Source organism: Strix aluco, chromosome 1, assembly GCF_031877795.1.
Source record: "Strix aluco isolate bStrAlu1 chromosome 1, bStrAlu1.hap1, whole genome shotgun sequence".
NCBI lineage: Eukaryota > Metazoa > Chordata > Aves > Strigiformes > Strigidae > Strix > Strix aluco.
Window position 1 is genome coordinate 32,662,228 of NC_133931.1, and position 16,509 is coordinate 32,678,736.

Here is a 16,509-nt window from a genome sequence, read left to right on the forward strand (position 1 = left end):
TTCAGCTGTTAGCTATGTAATTTGCAGTACTTTCTTTTACAGTTTTAAAAGTTATTTTTGAAAGCAGTGTGAAAGAGAAAACTGCACACATTTGTACTAATGCTCTGCATTAGACTACATCTTTCCAGAAGTGTCTTATCTGTAATTTTACTTAGCCAAATTATTTACATGATAAAGCTGATATATCTCTTATTAAAACAGATAGTCCTATAAATCGAAAGGTGTTAATGAGAACTGGGACACCTAATGCCTAGGAAATTCTACAGAAATATTTCAGTTTTACTCTCTCCCCAAAGGTTTTACCCACAGCTCCACTCAAGCCGCAGCTTAATTCAACTCCAGAGGGAGAGCTCTCTACTTACGGCTCGGCACCAGCCGCGTTTCACAAAATGGACAAACTGCTATCAGTCATTTAGATCAGGTAAGTCTCAGATGGGATAAACTTTTATACCTTCAAGACTCCTTTCACGAGTTTTTGATTAAAACCAGCTGTTAAGATGATATTCATATAATCAGTCTTAAATTCTTTCTTTTAATATTTCAGCTGGGTTTTTTTTCTGTTCTTTCTTTAAAAAACAGGCAATTACATCTGCTGAACACAGTCTTCTGAAGACTTGCATTTGATCTTTCTGCAAGTAATCTTTTCAGAAAAAAATCATTGCTAAATCACTAAAAGAAGTACTTTGAAAACAAAGTGCATATAATGATTAAAAATTTTTTTAAAAGCACATAAAAGTTACCATCAAAGCTTAAATATTCAAGGACCTTTCACACACAAATACATCAAATAACATCTGTATCATAAATTTATGCCACAGTCCAGGGTTAGGTCACATAATAGGGACTAATTGGGATCTAAATACATGATTAGGGCCAAAGTACAGGTCACAGCATCTATTTGTCACTTTGACTAAAGAAAAGGTTCCATATACATTGAATGCAAAGTCTCTTCATCTTCTTAAAAAACAGCAGACAAGACCCTGCCACTACCAAAGAGCAGAACTCCTATTAACACTCCAGCATCACCTTTCAGAGTCATGTTCCCATTAACGAGTAAAGCTACTATACCAACTTCTTCCATCAATCACATTATTTTTTAAAAATTTAAATTGAAGCAGTTATTAGTCTTCCTGATGTTTCAGCCAGAAAACTAGCATAACCAAAGCAGCTGAAGTTTTCCTTTATATTTTACATCCTGACAATTTACTAGCATCTGTAGAAAATACTTCATTGTGTGAGCACACATGTACTATCACAAGAAATTTGAAGAACTATTTGCCTAGAAGGAAAATTGATCTTGTGGATATGGTTTTGCATGACTAGAGCTTTACAGTGCAGCTTTTTAAAGAAATCTGAGTTTTCAAAGTGTCAGCCTCTAAGTGCCAGACCCTAGAAACAGGGAGTCATAAATTTGTTTGCATTACACCAGGTACTATTGCCCCAAAAGGAAGAGTCCTGCAGCATTCTCTGACCTGCACACACCAGCAAATTCAAATGTGCACAGAGGGATGTTTTCAGACAATATTTGGCAGAAGAGGGAAAAGAAGACAATAAATGAAAAAAAAGAATAACAACCTAAGACACATCTAAGAACTAGATCATGTAGCTATTAGTGAGGCAAAATCCCCGTCCAAATGCAAGATCTGAGCCATCCGTCACATCCAGCCTGGCACACACCAAGGGAACAAGCAAGGACAGGTGCTTGCTCTTTGTATGGAGCTGTGTTGATATTGATCACTGTCCCTTGCCCAAACAGTATGGTAGTGATGTGAAATTATTACTAAAGCCAACCAGCTCAAAGCTAAAGGCGTGGAAAACACCTTCACTCTTGAATCTTGTCAGAATACTTCTGAAGAAGGACTGATTAAATTTTTTCCAAAGAAAAACTCGTAAGAAATGTATACCAAATCCAAAGCAGAGTGTAGTCCAGAGACAAGTAAAGAAGGCCAAGTATCTCCTCGTATGTGAATGAAGTGGCAGCATTCCAGTATGAGAGAATGGGAAGAAACCATCCTGAGCAGTCTACACCTTAGCCAACTCCATATATTTGCTCCTTGATACTCACACCCCTGTATCTATCCCCCCGTGGATAAACACCCTTATGAGAGGGGAGAGGGGTTATGGAATCAGCTCTCCGTTCTCATGCAGAGCAGGAAAAGTGATGCAGAACTCAAAATTCAAAAAGCAGGCTGGGCAGGAGATGTGAAGGGGATGTTACAAAGACATTTCATTTTATTTTATTCCAAGCCTTTTCACCTGCACCAAAGCATGAGTTTTTGCATTCTGAATTTACCTAGAAAAACACATCTGGCTACAGCTCTGTCTTTTAGAACCTGAGCTCCCTCTACACTAAAACTCCTGAGCCATTCACCGTTTTTTCTTAATCCTCTCAGATTTCTCAAAATGAGCTTTTGGCGGGGGGAGGGATGGTAGCGAAGTCTACAGAAACTCATCCACCTTGCGCGTTTGACACAGTGCCAGCAGCCTGGGGTAACCCTCGACCGGAGCCGCAGCCCTCCCAGCAGTCCCGCCTCCCACGACCCACCCAGGGACAGCCGGGCGAGCGATAGGGCGCTGCGGGGCCGCTCAGAAACCAAGTCTCACTCCTCCAAAAGAGCGACTCTGGAACGCGCTTGGGGTTTGGTTGTTGGTTGCTTTTTTTTTTTTCACCCTCTTTTTTTTTTTCCTTTTTTTTTTTTTTTTTTCCCCCCCCCCAAGGGTTTCCTCCCCGCGATGAGCGGCTCTTTCCACGCGCACTGCCAAGGTCCATCCTTCCCTCCCTGGCCGCACACACGGCACTGGGCGTGTAGCCGGGGCTCTATGTAACCCCCGCCGGCACTGCGCGGCCGCGCCACAGCCGCTCCGGGCCGCCCGCCGCCCTCCTCCGGGGCCGCCCCGCCGCCGCGCCCGGCCCTTGCCCGCCGCCGCTCCTCTCCGCCCGGCCCGGGACGCTGCCGACCCCCACACACACACCCCTACCCCGGGACGATGCCTCCTCCGCTGGCGGCCGGCCAGCCGCCCGCGCCCGCCTCGCCGCGCTGAGGCCGCGGAGCACCGCGGCTGCCGGCGGAGCGGAAAGTGAAAGTACCCGCCGGCGGCTGAAGCCCCATGGGAAAAGCAAATCCCGGGCGACCCGCAGCCGCCTCTGACCGCGCCGCGCCCCCCCCGGGCAGGCGGGCGGCGGGGGGCTGCTGAGCTCTGCCCGGCCGCCGCGGCTCCTCTCGCCCCCCTGCGCGGCGCTCCGCGGGCTGCGGCACCATGGGCGAGACGGCGCCGCCACCATGACCGCGGAGCCGCCGGCGCAGCTCACCGCCACCCTCTCCGCGGACCATGTTCTATGGTAAGGAGCGCGCACCGCACCGCACCGCTCCGCGCCGCAGGCGGCGGCGGGCAGAACCGCGCGGGCGCCCCGCTCCGCCTGCGCCCGGGCCGGGCCGGGCTCCGCCGCTCCGCGCCCCCGGCCGCGCTGGTTCCTCACCGGCTCCGCCGCTCCGCGCTGCCGGCCCCGCCGCCTCTCTGCTGTGGCGGCGCGGTGCCGCCCGGTGCCCTTTTAAACCCGCGATGACGGCCGGGGAAATTCCCAGTTTTGCTTTTCGTTTTTTTGTTGTTGTGGTTTTGTTGGTTTTTTTTTTTCCCCCCCCTGTGAAAGCAAAAGCGCCCGGTTCCCATCCCGCCCGCTGCCGGGAAGCGGAGCCCGGGAGAAGCGGAGGCGAGCGGGACGGTGCGGGGCGGGGGAGCTGCGGGGAAGCGTTGCTCCGCGCCGCTCCGCGCTGCACCGCGGGCACCTGCCGCCCCGCGGGGCGCGCCCGGGCCGGCAGAGCCGCGGCTCCTCGCCCGACGGGCGGCGGGGGCGACCCGCGGAGCCGCGACGCGCCCGCCCGCACCTTCGCGCCGGCTCAGCGAGGCAGAGGGGGAAACACTCGCTCCGCTCCTGGACTGCGGGGTGGGGCGGAGGCTGCCGCCCGCGGAGGTGCGGGTGGTTTTTGGGGTGGCCAGGTGGCCCTGCGGACGGGCTGCTACTGCGGGGACCGGCCGGGAGCGCGCCCCTTCCGGGCGGCATGCACAGGAGGGGGCTTCTAACTAAAAAAAAAACAACAACAAAAAAAAAACCACCAAGAGGGGCTTTTTTACATTTGGAAATACGGGAATGCTAACTCTTCCCGGCTTTTCTGGGAGAATTTTTTGGGACTTTCCAGATACAACTTACGAGTTTTGGGGAGTTTACTGAAAGGATGAGGTATTACTAGTAAGACACGCTCCCTCTCTTTCAAAGTGCTGGTCGTATGGAGCGCTATCAATTCTGCTTCTTTTGAAGTTACCTAACTTTAAGAAAAATCCTTCCACTTCTCAATCTAAAGCTCCTGGAACTTTCTATGGCACTCGTCTAATGGGTTCCAGGGGACTCATTTAGGAACATCTGAACAGGTTTCATCACAATCTTGCAGCGGGACAAGGGGACTTCATAAGTGCACAACATCTCTTTCAGAATTATCTGCATTGATTCTGTAATTTCCTCGCTGAAAAAATATTCACAATCTGTACAACAGATAAAGTAAAAATAAAAGAAGCAACTTTTCAGTTTTCACCTATTGTCTCCACTTGTTACAGGAGAAACAAAGTTGTAAGTGATGGAGTCTGTTAGATTGATTTTAATTTAGGAGATTGTATCTTTTGAAGCTCATCATATCCACGAGTTATTTGTATCACTGTTATTTGGAAGCAAGCATTGCAGGGTTTTTTTGCACTGGAATCAAGGGGTGCAATGGTATGTTGGAAAAATGTTGGCCTGTAATTGAGTTCTTGCATTTTTTTGTAAACTTATTTTAAAATATTAAATCTCAGTCCTACAAACTGATAATTCGCTTGGCACAGACATAGTTAGAGTAGAGATTTACACAGGTAAAGCTCTGTGGAAGTCAGGTGTCTACTTGGTGTTTGAAGATTATAATAGGTTAGCCTCACCTAGTTTTTGTTATTTACTACATGTAGGATCCATTTAGGACCCATTATCTCTTCAGGCTAGATTTTTTGAGATATTAATAGACCTTGGTTGATCAGTATATGGAAAGGTTAGAAAATTTGGTTTTCAGGACATCAGATTTCCCATTGAAATTTGGCAGGCAGCTTGCCATGGGAAGAATTTTGGAATTCAGCTTGTACAGGTAAAAATTTTCCAGTCCTGTTTCTAGGACAGAGGTGTACATCACAGCATGTTCACAAGTAATCTATCAGAAAAAAAGGCTTTGGTAGTCAGGAAAAGTGACATTATGCATTCTGCTTTGAAGCAGCAGTGTGCAGTGGGAGTCAGCTGGGCTGGACTCTGAGGGACTGCATTTCTCTGAATGGCAGATGAGCTCATGGTGTGACTGTGGCTTTTGCATCACAGAGGTTAGGTGGGTCAGTAAGGATTATGGTCCAGTTTCATTTTTTTCTTCTTAGTTATTCAAGGTTTCTGTCTGAGGCTGGGATTTACTAGTGACACCCAAGTCCAGAGATGCCCATCTCTGAGTGCTGGACTGGCTGTACCCAGTACTCCCATCCTTGCTGGAGAGGGAGGAACATAGCAGCTGGGGTCAGGGCATCCCTTCTGCCTTTCCTGGCTGAAACCGCAGTTGCTTTGGGTGTCGTTCTTACTGAGTAGCAGAGATGGGTAGAGAAAGCTCATACTAGTCCAGGAACCTGCTGTGATCTTTGCTAATCCTCCAATATAGATTTCTAGCTGGGGTTTTTTTTTCCCCAAACTTTTCATTTCAGCATCATCCTAGCCAGTCTAGATGTAGGCCAGAGTCCAATTATGAGCGTCCTAATCCCAGTATCATCCTGTACCCAGTCTCCTTCATTCCCAGCATCAGGCCAGTCACCTGTAGCCTCCAGTTACCCTGTCAGTCCCTTCAGGCTCTTTTGGTATTTTAGTCTTTTCTCTCTGCCCATCCTCACTGAACTTGTATTTTTCTGGATGTCATGCAAGGACAGAAGACCAGGGGTCTGAACAAAGCAAGATGGTCCACTGAAGGGAAAAAAAAGCGAGGGACAGTGAGACTTGCTCCAAAAGATTGCAAAAAACTTGCAGAGAAGGGTGTGTTGCTGCCTTATCTCATGTTATGGCCTATAGTATGGATTTATACATTTGATCAGCATGAAAAGGACATGTTCATGGGCATTTGTAGAATTTATAATATGAAAAATGGACAATTAGGATGAGATTCAGCTGCAGATTAATACACGCAAATGTCTACACCTATTTGACTAAGACACTTGTCTACATATGGACTAGGTGGTTATAGTCCAGTTGTGATCAGTGGAGAGATCTTGTCAACCCTTGCAGTGAAACCTGGAGATGAATTCAGCCCAAGTAGACACCAAGCAGCTGGTCAGCTCAATAGTTGTAGGCTCTTAACCATGCTGGCTAAATCATCCTTGAGTATGAGGGAGTTTAGACACCCAAAGTGTCTTAATCTGGAGCTGAATCCTTCCCCCAAAGTACATGTTATTTGGTTGTTCAGTTAAACTATTTTAACAGATTACATAATGTATTTGTTAATACAGCATACACTCTATGGCATTTAATATGTACTTAACTGCTCTTGTAATCCAGCCTTTTTTAGATCTATCTTTCGGGTTCTGCCACTGCTTCTTGTTCTGTCTCCAGTGAATTCATCTAGTTGTGCAATGGGAAATAAAACAACTCACATCCGTGAGAAGTATGAGAATATACTAAGCCACGACATCGATGAGCTGGTAGGTAATAGCTCTTGGGCTTTCAAAAACTGTTGATTATTTTTAGGTGATAGCAAATAATAATAATAAAAAAGCTCTAATGTTAACATATGATAGAAGACCAATTCAAAATCACATGTTATCCTGAAATGGTGGCTTTATCTGAGCGGGTGAGACAGTTCAGACTCTTTAAGATCTCTGAAATATGTGGGTGCTGCCTATTTGCAGGTACAAATACTGTGATACAGGTATTTGTGCCTATGCACAATGTGGTTAGACACATGTACCATTTGGCCCTAAATAGTAGAATATATTACATTTAAAAGTACTCTTTTCTGAAGTAATTTCATGACTACTTCTGTTTAGATCTTCTTATCAAGAGAAGAAAGCATTACACAACCTGTAATTTGTTCTACTAATGGCAGACTTACTGACTGAAGGTTTATGTTGTTCATTGAATACAAATGCGCAGAGGCACAAAATTGATAAAACAATAAAAGTTTTACCTATTAATACATCTTGTTTGGCCAACAAGCAATCAACTTTTCTAGATGGCAGCAGACAAAAACTTAACTTTCTCAGTTGTGAATCTCCTCCATTATGGCTTTATCAGCCAGATTTATTACAGCTTTGTAAAACAGTATCGTAACAGTTTACCGATCCATACCCAAAACCTACCTTCCAACTCTTCATCTTGAATTATTAACAATTAAGTTAGTCTGTCAAGAACACTTTAATGGGAGAAAGCACTTTCCATAGTTGGATTAGCAGAGGCATTTCTACAAAAATGGGATTTTTCTGAGTTTGTCACTAAACAAGAACTCATCATTCTGTTGCAGTCTTAAATCAAGATTTATTTGCACAAAATACAAGTGATATACAGTGCTTTTCCAAAGGTGAAATCAGGAGCCATTCTATTTCTTCACACTTATGATCCACCACCATCCTTCAGAGCACTATGCCAGTGGTTTCCAACCTTTTTCTACCAAGACACATCAGCCCTCATCTGGAAACAAAATACCTTTAGGGTCAGGGAACGACCATTTATTCCTCAAAAATATTCTGAACCTGTTGCATTTGTTGAGATTATGAAGAGAAAAGGGTACTTCTCCACAGATAAATTACCTCATTCTGAACAAGGCACCAAAGATGGGGAAAATATTCATGGCCATATTAGAAGACATAAGTAGCCCCTTTGGTTTGTCATCTTATTTCTGACAAAGACCAGTGTTTCCCAGAGAACAACAGTAAACCCTCTTGGTGAGCAGTTACAAGATAGCTGATCTATAAGAGAAAACAGCACAACAGGAATAACAGCCTCTGGGAGGCAGATCCTGCTGTCGTCCTGTGGTGGAGAGCCATGAAGTGCATCCCAGCTCTGCTGGAGCTGCCAGGGTCAGGGAAGGTGGGTGGGTGTCCTGGGCTGGAGATGGCAATGCCTTGCCACTACCCAATTGCAGGATGAAGCTTGATGCACTCAGTGCCTTAGGGTTGCCATCAAGGATTTGAATGAAGCAGTGCCATTCTTCCAGATACATTTTGAGTCTTTATCTTTTTTACTGTAATAAATATTATAGAGTTTTTTAGGAGGCTGTATGAGAACTAAAACTGTTATTCAAATAAATAAATAAATAAATAAATAAATAAAGTCTTAATGAATTAATGTGTGGGAATGTACTGAACTCTGAAGCTTTTACTTCCTAGGATAGGCATGCACAAGCAACTATTGTGCAAGTTTCTTCATTTTCCTGTCTTTATTTTTCCCAGAGAGATTCATTTGTCTTCTGTGTAAAATCAGTGTAGTCTTGTCACTATAACTTAACAGCAAATCTTACGGACAGGGCTGTTTGGGTGAGAGCAACTGCCCACTAGGCACTTTTCCGCAATTGCAGAGCCAAAGTCAGTAACTGTCAGTCCCTCAGCCTGATGTTTGGAGGCATTTATGGAGAAGACTAGTGGGTTATATACTAGACCCCCACAAGTTAATTTGGTTTTCACTAATGCCTTTTCTGAGGCCAGGGTTTCCCTTAGGTTGCTTTAGTCACAGCCAATAAACTGCCTTCAGAAATGGTTACTGTATGTTAAACTAAAGATGATCTGAGGAAATCAGTGAGAATGGGTAAAGACCTTAGCAGTTAGCAAATGCAGCCACAGATATATAGGTTTTAGGGTGATTATTTATTTATTTATTTTAAAATCTTGTTGCTGTGTGACTGCAGCAAAAATTCATTCTGTTGTGGTACAAGCAGAGATGTGTATTATCTTCCTAATGTTTTGGGTTTGTTTTGAGTTTTTTTTCTCTTGGTTTTGAAAACACTTCCTGGATGAAGTTCTGTTCATCTTGGGTGAACTTCTGAAATATAGGCAATGTTACACAAAAATTTGCAGAAAAACTTTAAGAATTAAGGTGTCTAATGTGTTCATATGCATGCCTAAGTGAGCAGATCTAACAAAATTGTCATGAGCTGCCTTTTTAAAAGCTCTTCTGGTTGTATTAGGTTATCTGGATACAGGCTGAAGAAGAAAGTGAAAGAATTTTGTTGAGTTGGGTTCAGTTGTCATCTTGATGACAAGTGTGAAAGTAGAAGAAAAAAACCCCCAGAGAATAAACCATTGATAAAAGATTATGGTCATGCAAAGGGAGCAAGTGATATTGCTTAGGACATCTTCTGTTAGTGCATATGCAGAGCGAGTGCTACAATCTGTTTAGATGCCTGGGGCATGTATTTATTGAGACAAACATTGACAGACATATTTGATGTCCGTGTAAGATTTAAATATTCCTGCATGTTTTAAAATGCCAAAGAACCAAGTAATTCGATAGAATATGAAGGTTTAAAATGCATAGATTTGTGTCCGTTTCTCAGGTCCCCAGTATGAGAGAAATATGGAGCTATTGGAGGAGTCCAGCAAAGGACCATAAAGATGATGAAGGGACTGAGGCATCTCTCCCATGAGGAAAGGCTGAGAGAGCTGGGACTGTTCAGCCTGGAGAAGAGAAAGCTCAGGGGGATCTTATCAACACCTGAAGGGAGGGTACACAGAGCCTGGCTCTTCTCAGTGGTGACCCGTGACAGGACCTGGGGCAATGGGTACACACTGAAAACAGTTTTTCAGTTTGAGGGTAACAGAGCACTGGCACAGGTTGCTCAGAGACTGTGGAGTCTCCCTCCTTGGAGATATTCAAAACCCATCTGGACATAGACCTGGGCAGCTGGCTCTAGGTGGCCCTGCTTGAGCAGGGGGTCAGAGCAGATGACCTCCAGAGGTCCCTTCTGACCTCAACCGTTCTGTGATTCTCTCTGATTCTGTGAATACCTTTAGAAATTGTAGGTAGGTTGGGGTTTTCTTTGCCTGTTTGCCAATGAAAAGCTCAGGAGTCTACACTGACCCTGCTACATCCGAGGAGATGCTACAGAACAATCTAGTGTTGACATCACCAGCTGTTAGTGAGAAACTTGGCTCACTTGATTAAAAGTCCTTCCTTCCATGTTTAAACAAATATGATATTTTACAGGTAAATATGTCTGCAGAGTATCGTGACAGGTGCTGCAAGAATAAAAAACATGAAAATAGCAAAGTGTTTTTCTGCAATGATACTCAGGTAAAATTTAACTTCTCAGAATTTACTTTAGAGAATACAAACTCAAATGGGTTCTTTTTACAGTCCAGTCCCTGAATAACATATTGTGATAGAGAGTAATATTACCTTTTAACAGTCAAATCATGATATTCAGACTTGTTCCTTTTTTGAATTTGGAATCACACAATTTGTCAAGTAAACTGATATTTTTAAAATATGAAGCAATTCCATATCCAAGAAATGCCTTTTTTTTTTTTTTTTTTTAAACTATAAAGATCCTTTTATATTTTAAATACAAAATAGTACAGAAAACTTCTTTTATTTTGCCAGTGGAAGTAAACATAAAAACTTCCCAACATCTGTTTTCATTTTTCTACAGAAAATCGCACTAGCTAAGCTTTTCACTTCAGATCTGAAAGCTTTAAAAGTAATAGTTTGGGTAGATCTCAGATGACAGTGTCATGGTTTAACCCCAGATGGCAATTAAGCACCACACAGTTGCTTGCTCACTCCCCTCTCCTCGCAGTGCGTTGGGGACAGAATTGGAAAAAAAAAGTAAAACTTGTGGGTTGAAGTAAAGACAGTTTAATAGGTCAGAAAAGGAAGGGAAAATAATAATAGGAATAATAATGAGAATATACCAAACAAGTGATGCACAATACAATTGCTCACCACCCACTGACTGATGTCCAGCCAATCCTTGAGCCATGGTGCCCCCCCTGGCCAACTCCCCCCAGTTTACATACTGGGCATGATGTCACATGGTATGGATTATCCCTTTGGCCAGCTGGGGTCAGCTGTCCTGGCTGTGTCCCCTCCCAGCTCCTTGTGCACCCCCAGCCTCCTCTGGTGGGGCAGTATGAGAAGCTGAAAAGTCCTTGACTTAGTACACACATTGCTCAGCAACGACTAAAACATCAGTGTGTTATCAACATTATTCTCATCCTAAATCCAAAACACAGCACTGTACCAGCTACTAGGAAGAAAATTAACTTTATTCCAGCTGAAACCAGGACAGACAGAAAGCACAATTGCCAGCTGTTGCTGCAGATTTTATCATGACTTGATAAAAGGACTGATTCCAAAAATCATTCACTGTTTTCCTAACTGTATCAGCTGATTTCATTATGGCTATGATTTCTCCCTAACATCCTTACACTATTATTACTACTACAAATTGATACTTTAAATATTTTGAAGAGATGGCAGGTAGGTCAGATTAGTGATATGTTTCATTGGAAAAGACTGGCATTATGAAAGCAAAAGAAACTAATGGTAACTGATGGAGCTTTTTTTTAAAGACAAACCAACATTATAAAGTATTAATGGTGCACAGCCTTTTGAGGACATATTTTTCTTGCTCTCTTTACAGGAAATAGAATCACTACAGAGTATGGCATGCAATATGCTCAGATTCTTTCATAAGCAAAAAATCAGCAAAGACTATAGATGGAAAGCAGCATTAGTCTCTTGTGGGACATTACAGGTTCTACAGTGCAAATGCGAAAGACATAAAAAAGAAAAGGTGAGTGGTACCGATGGTCTAATGGTTTATTGGAAATATGTGATTTATTCCTTAGAGCTCTTCCACACAGACTATCATATCTACCTCTCAAAGGTACAGCTATCATGCACATGTTATACACATGATAAATTTTGCTCTGTAGACTTTAAGCTCAGTGCAAAGACTAAGACAGTGATCTGAAAATCTGTAGTGAGGATATATACTCAGGTTCAGTACTGAAATACCTGAGTTAATTCTCCAGTAAAAGATAACGACCACACTTGTGCGAAGAAGGCCTTTAACTTCTATAATGTATAAAAGCGTAGTTGTTACTTCTCATTGGGATTCTACCCCAAGATTAATGTTTAATTTGGTTTGTTTCAAGTTTCTCCCCTTCCCATAATTCCTTGGATCTTTATTTTAAGCACAGTATCTCAAATGCAACGAGAACAGTTAGATATGAAAATGTTTGGATTTTTAGTCATCGGCAGAATCTGCTCTTTGATGCGTCACTGAAATCTAGCGCAATGATCTACAGACTACCATAGCAAAGGAAGAGCATTCTTTTAGGTGTGGCTCACAGTTACCTGTTGAACACAAAAATGTCAAAAAGCCTCCCAATAGGCACCAAAAGATATAATTCTTTATGATTGGCTTAAATAGTTGAAGACTGCATTTAACTTATTCTTTTTCTCCTTGAAATGGAGAAACTCTTATAATCTAGGAGGAGATCTTCAAAGTAATGCTGGTGTTTATATTTTGCTTAGCCACCTTCGGTGAATCCAATGTTGCCTTACCATAACAGGTATCCCAGCTAAGTCACAGAAATCAGTGTCACCCTTGAAACTCCTGTTTAACCTCATGGATGCCAGGTTTTATTTAAAGACCAGTTAAAGTAATTTGGTAAAAATTATGAAGAGTCATTGAATATGGACAAGAATCATGGTCTTCTTGTCTCTGGGTGAGATCCTGAACACTAGGCCACAGCACCAACCCCTGGGAACAGGTCTGTCTTGTTCCACCAGTCTCAAGGTACCACACATGTAGCCATATCTTTTTAAGGTTGGCTCACAATTTAATTGGCTTCATTTTTCCAGTCCTTCAAATAATGGAGGATAAATTTTAAACCACTGACAGAGGACGTACATGTTCTCAGTTGCACATGCTGGTTTCAGCTGTCCATATTTGCTGTGTGTCAAAGCCACATTCTCCCAGTCCGGTGGGCAGGGGCGGCAGCAGGGCTGTGCTCAGAGCGAGAACATCGCAGGGATGAAGGCTGTGTACCGCCACAGCACGTTTTGTGAGTAGCCCAGCTTTCTGGCTTAATTACCAGCTAAGATACCTCCATTATTTATTGAGATGTAATAGAATCAGTTTGTTTTAAAAGATGTCTATATGAAAAGAATAAGCACTTCTCAATTAACAATGCAAACTATTCTTTTTCAGGTTTGCACGCAGGTGAATACACACAATAAAGATACAGAAAAAAGTGAACAGTCCAAAAAGAAATGTAACCAAGAATTTTGTGAACTGAAGGAAAATATATCTAGCCTTCGATCCTGCTGGAATAAATTTGAAAAAATAATTTTCAGGTGATTCCAGGTGAATCCTGCTCTTTTCTTTCGAAGTGGCATTACTTGGTATCTTTGCATTTTACATGCATTCTTCAAGTAACTCTGCTCGCTTATATAAACACTTTATGCCAGAATTCTGATGGAAAGCTACTGTACCTTGTTCCTGGAGATGGAATAAACAGAAATGGCTAAACCAAGCTGCTGAAGTCCAAGAAGTGGAAATAAAAGACCAGTGTTTGAAACGAAGAACTCTGCAGAAGGCTGTGTCCCACCTTCACGCTCTGGAAACTACTTTGAATTTTCTGATCTTGCGAGTAACTTTATAACACTGTCATATGAAAGTAATCTCCTTACATATTTACTGCAATTTCTAAAACCATCTTAGAAGCTGCAGGTGAAGAAAACTGTATGGAAAAGTAGCTGGTTTCTTTATATAAAACGCATCAAGGACCAAAAGGAACAATTTACCAAACAAGGAGCTGATCTTGGGTCTGTTCTGCTGATGCAATATTGTCTTCAGCATGGGTATCTAATGGATCTGCAAACCCATATAAGTTTGGAAAAGGTTAACTTTTGAAAAACTTAGGAGGGGTGCTGATTTTTGAGAGACGTAGCACACTTCTACTGGCTGAAGTAGAGGCAAGGCAGCGAGACCTGTGGAAGGTGAAAAAGGAGATGCCTGAACGTCAGTTTGTTCAGCTGACTGGAAACAGCACTAGCCTTACATATCCTAGAGTTAGCTGCAGGAGGAGCTAGAATTTCTTACCTTCAGATTGTGATTTCTTATATGCAATTATTTTATATAACGTGTTTAACATGTTAGACAAACGTGACTTAAAATATTTTCAGAGACTAATATATTGGCATTTAACTAATAAAGTGTTCATATTTAATTTTGGATAAATAGAAGTATTTTTATAGTTGTTTATAAGTCTTTGCAGTTTCTTACTTTGATATCATAACTCCTTTGGTAATAAAATATTTGTCTTCTATGGAATTGGGCTGTTGACTTTTTGGGTGTCATTACTCATTTTTTAGCTTTTTTTCACAGCTAGTCATTAAAAGCACAGCTGGTAACATGACCTCCAGCTGCTTGGGACTTCCCATTATAAAATACCAATTTCTTAGCTGCTTGTAACCTGTCCAGTTTAGGTAAACATTTCCATACCAGGTATCTGCCTTGGACTAAATACTTTGGAAAATTTTTAGTTGTCAGCCTGTTGTTTCCTGGTTCAGAGTAAAGTAACATATACTGCTTTATCTGTGTTAAAAGAAATCTTCCATAGAACTACTCTGAAAAATTTTTGATATTCAGAACAAAGACTTGAAAAAATGGTGGGATGTGCTTCAAAGAACTGTATAGATCTCCTTTGACTGGAATAAAATCACTGTACTGAATCCATGAAACCCAGCATGCCCCACTGGTAATGGGGAGGGAAGAGGTTAAGAGCAAAGCAAACACACTGTTATGCTTTCCTGGAATATACCCCATCCAACCCCCCATCTATTTATGGTGAAGAGGCTTCTTGAGGTAGGAGCAGCATCTTTGTAAAACTGTGATTGAGACATTCATATATTCTCTTTAGCTCTTGATGTAAAAGATTGCAACTTTAACTCCAACCACTGAAAAAAACCCAACAAACCCAAACCATAACTTTTTTATGTAACTCTTTTTATGGAAAGGGAAACAGATTTCCCAATATCCTACTACAGATAAGAAAATGTAACCAGTTGTGTAAGAACTTCTCTGGAAATCCCTTCTACTGAAAGAAGTCCCAGGAGTCTGAGGATTAAATTTGTCTCTGAGACTGAAGAATAAAAAAGCTTTTCTTTGGAAATCTAAGAACAGTTGAAAGCCAAGATTTGTTTCCTGATAACCACTTGGCAAGGAAAGGTCAGTGGGAATTAAAAGAAAAAGAAACAGATGCAATACTGGCTACTACAAATCTGGAAGTTCAGTCAGCTTAAATGACTTAAGCAGCAGCCCACAAATTAAATCTCAAGGGAAATCAAGCAGTTTCAGGCCTATCCTGGGGAAAAGACCAAGGTTAGATCCAGAGCAGAAATTTAAACTGAGTGATTATGAAACTGTGGTTTTTTTCTGATTGCTTCTCTTAATAGATATCCTGCCTGCCTGATTCTTGTTGCCAAATTTCCTGAGTCACTGCTTACATGCAAAGACTAACTGCTAAATGCTGTCACTTGTGCTCTTTGATTTGTTCTTTCTATTTGAGAACCTTCTCTGGTCTCTCCTGAAATTACAAATGTGACAACAATAAACTGTTCTGCAGGAATGGGAAAAGGATTGAAAACCTTGCAGGGTATCACCACCATGCCTACCTCCCTGTCATTTTATGTATTTGTTTATTTATTTGGCCACAGCAAAAAAGGAATATGACTAGGTCAAAACCATGATTTAGAAATACATGGAATTTATGGGAGGGTGTCAAAGGAAAACAACTTAGATATTTAAATTAGTAAAAAGAATTTTAGTACTGTTGTTGCACAGGATTATGAGAAAGCAGAAAGAAGCGACTAACCCCCGTGAGCAAGATAATGTTGCACACTTTTAACAGCAGGAGTTAGGTGCTCTGTGATTTATAATGAGAAGGAAGAATTTCTGGTGTTTAGGAAGCCAGATCAAGGAAGGCCATTGGATGAGAATGTTCAAATCTCACTTTACACCACCAAACAGGTGTTTACAGCTGTAGTTCTTTAGCTAAAGATGCAGGAGTAAACACCTCCTGGCTGTTTCCTTCCAGTTCTACATCTTCAGCTTTGTGCTGAGCAAAAGAGATGTTGGCTTTATGACAGGTTTCATTCAGCAGCTACTTAGGTTTTTGTTGGTTTTTTTTTTTTTTTTTTTTTTTTTCCCCTCCTGCTATCTGATTGGAATGGTTCATGCTGAACTAGAAGAAAGGGGAAGTCAGCATGAGGAATATCACGGAGTCAGTCTCAGCAGTGACAAACAGATTTTGCAGACTCTTGGCACATAAATGAATTTAATCCAGAATGAAGGGAAAATGTATTTGCCTTCCTCCGAAGAGGGTGTGGTGAAGTAAACAAGAGTCCAGTAGGAGGAACTTTCCTAAAAAGAGGAAATAAAAGAGGAATTGGTCTCTACTTATCTG

General features: G+C 42.1%; 1 protein-coding gene across 3 annotated transcripts; it reads left to right on the forward strand.

Moving 5' to 3' along the window:
• The first annotated feature begins 1,469 nt into the window (after window positions 1-1,469).
• Window positions 1,470-14,375, forward strand: IL7 (interleukin 7). 3 transcript variants are annotated; one of them, XM_074816932.1, is made up of 5 exons: window positions 1,482-3,340; window positions 6,596-6,738; window positions 10,235-10,321; window positions 11,673-11,825; window positions 13,251-14,375. In XM_074816932.1, the coding sequence occupies exons 1-5, from the start codon at window positions 3,331-3,333 to the stop codon at window positions 13,398-13,400; spliced, it is 543 nt and encodes a 180-aa protein (XP_074673033.1). In that variant the 5' UTR covers window positions 1,482-3,330; the 3' UTR covers window positions 13,401-14,375. The 3 variants fall into 3 exon arrangements, with proteins under 3 accessions (XP_074673046.1, XP_074673033.1, XP_074673039.1); XM_074816938.1 differs by having other exon boundaries at window positions 6,650-6,738; XM_074816945.1 differs by lacking the exon at window positions 10,235-10,321 and having other exon boundaries at window positions 1,470-3,340.
• The last annotated feature ends 2,134 nt before the right edge of the window (window positions 14,376-16,509 follow it).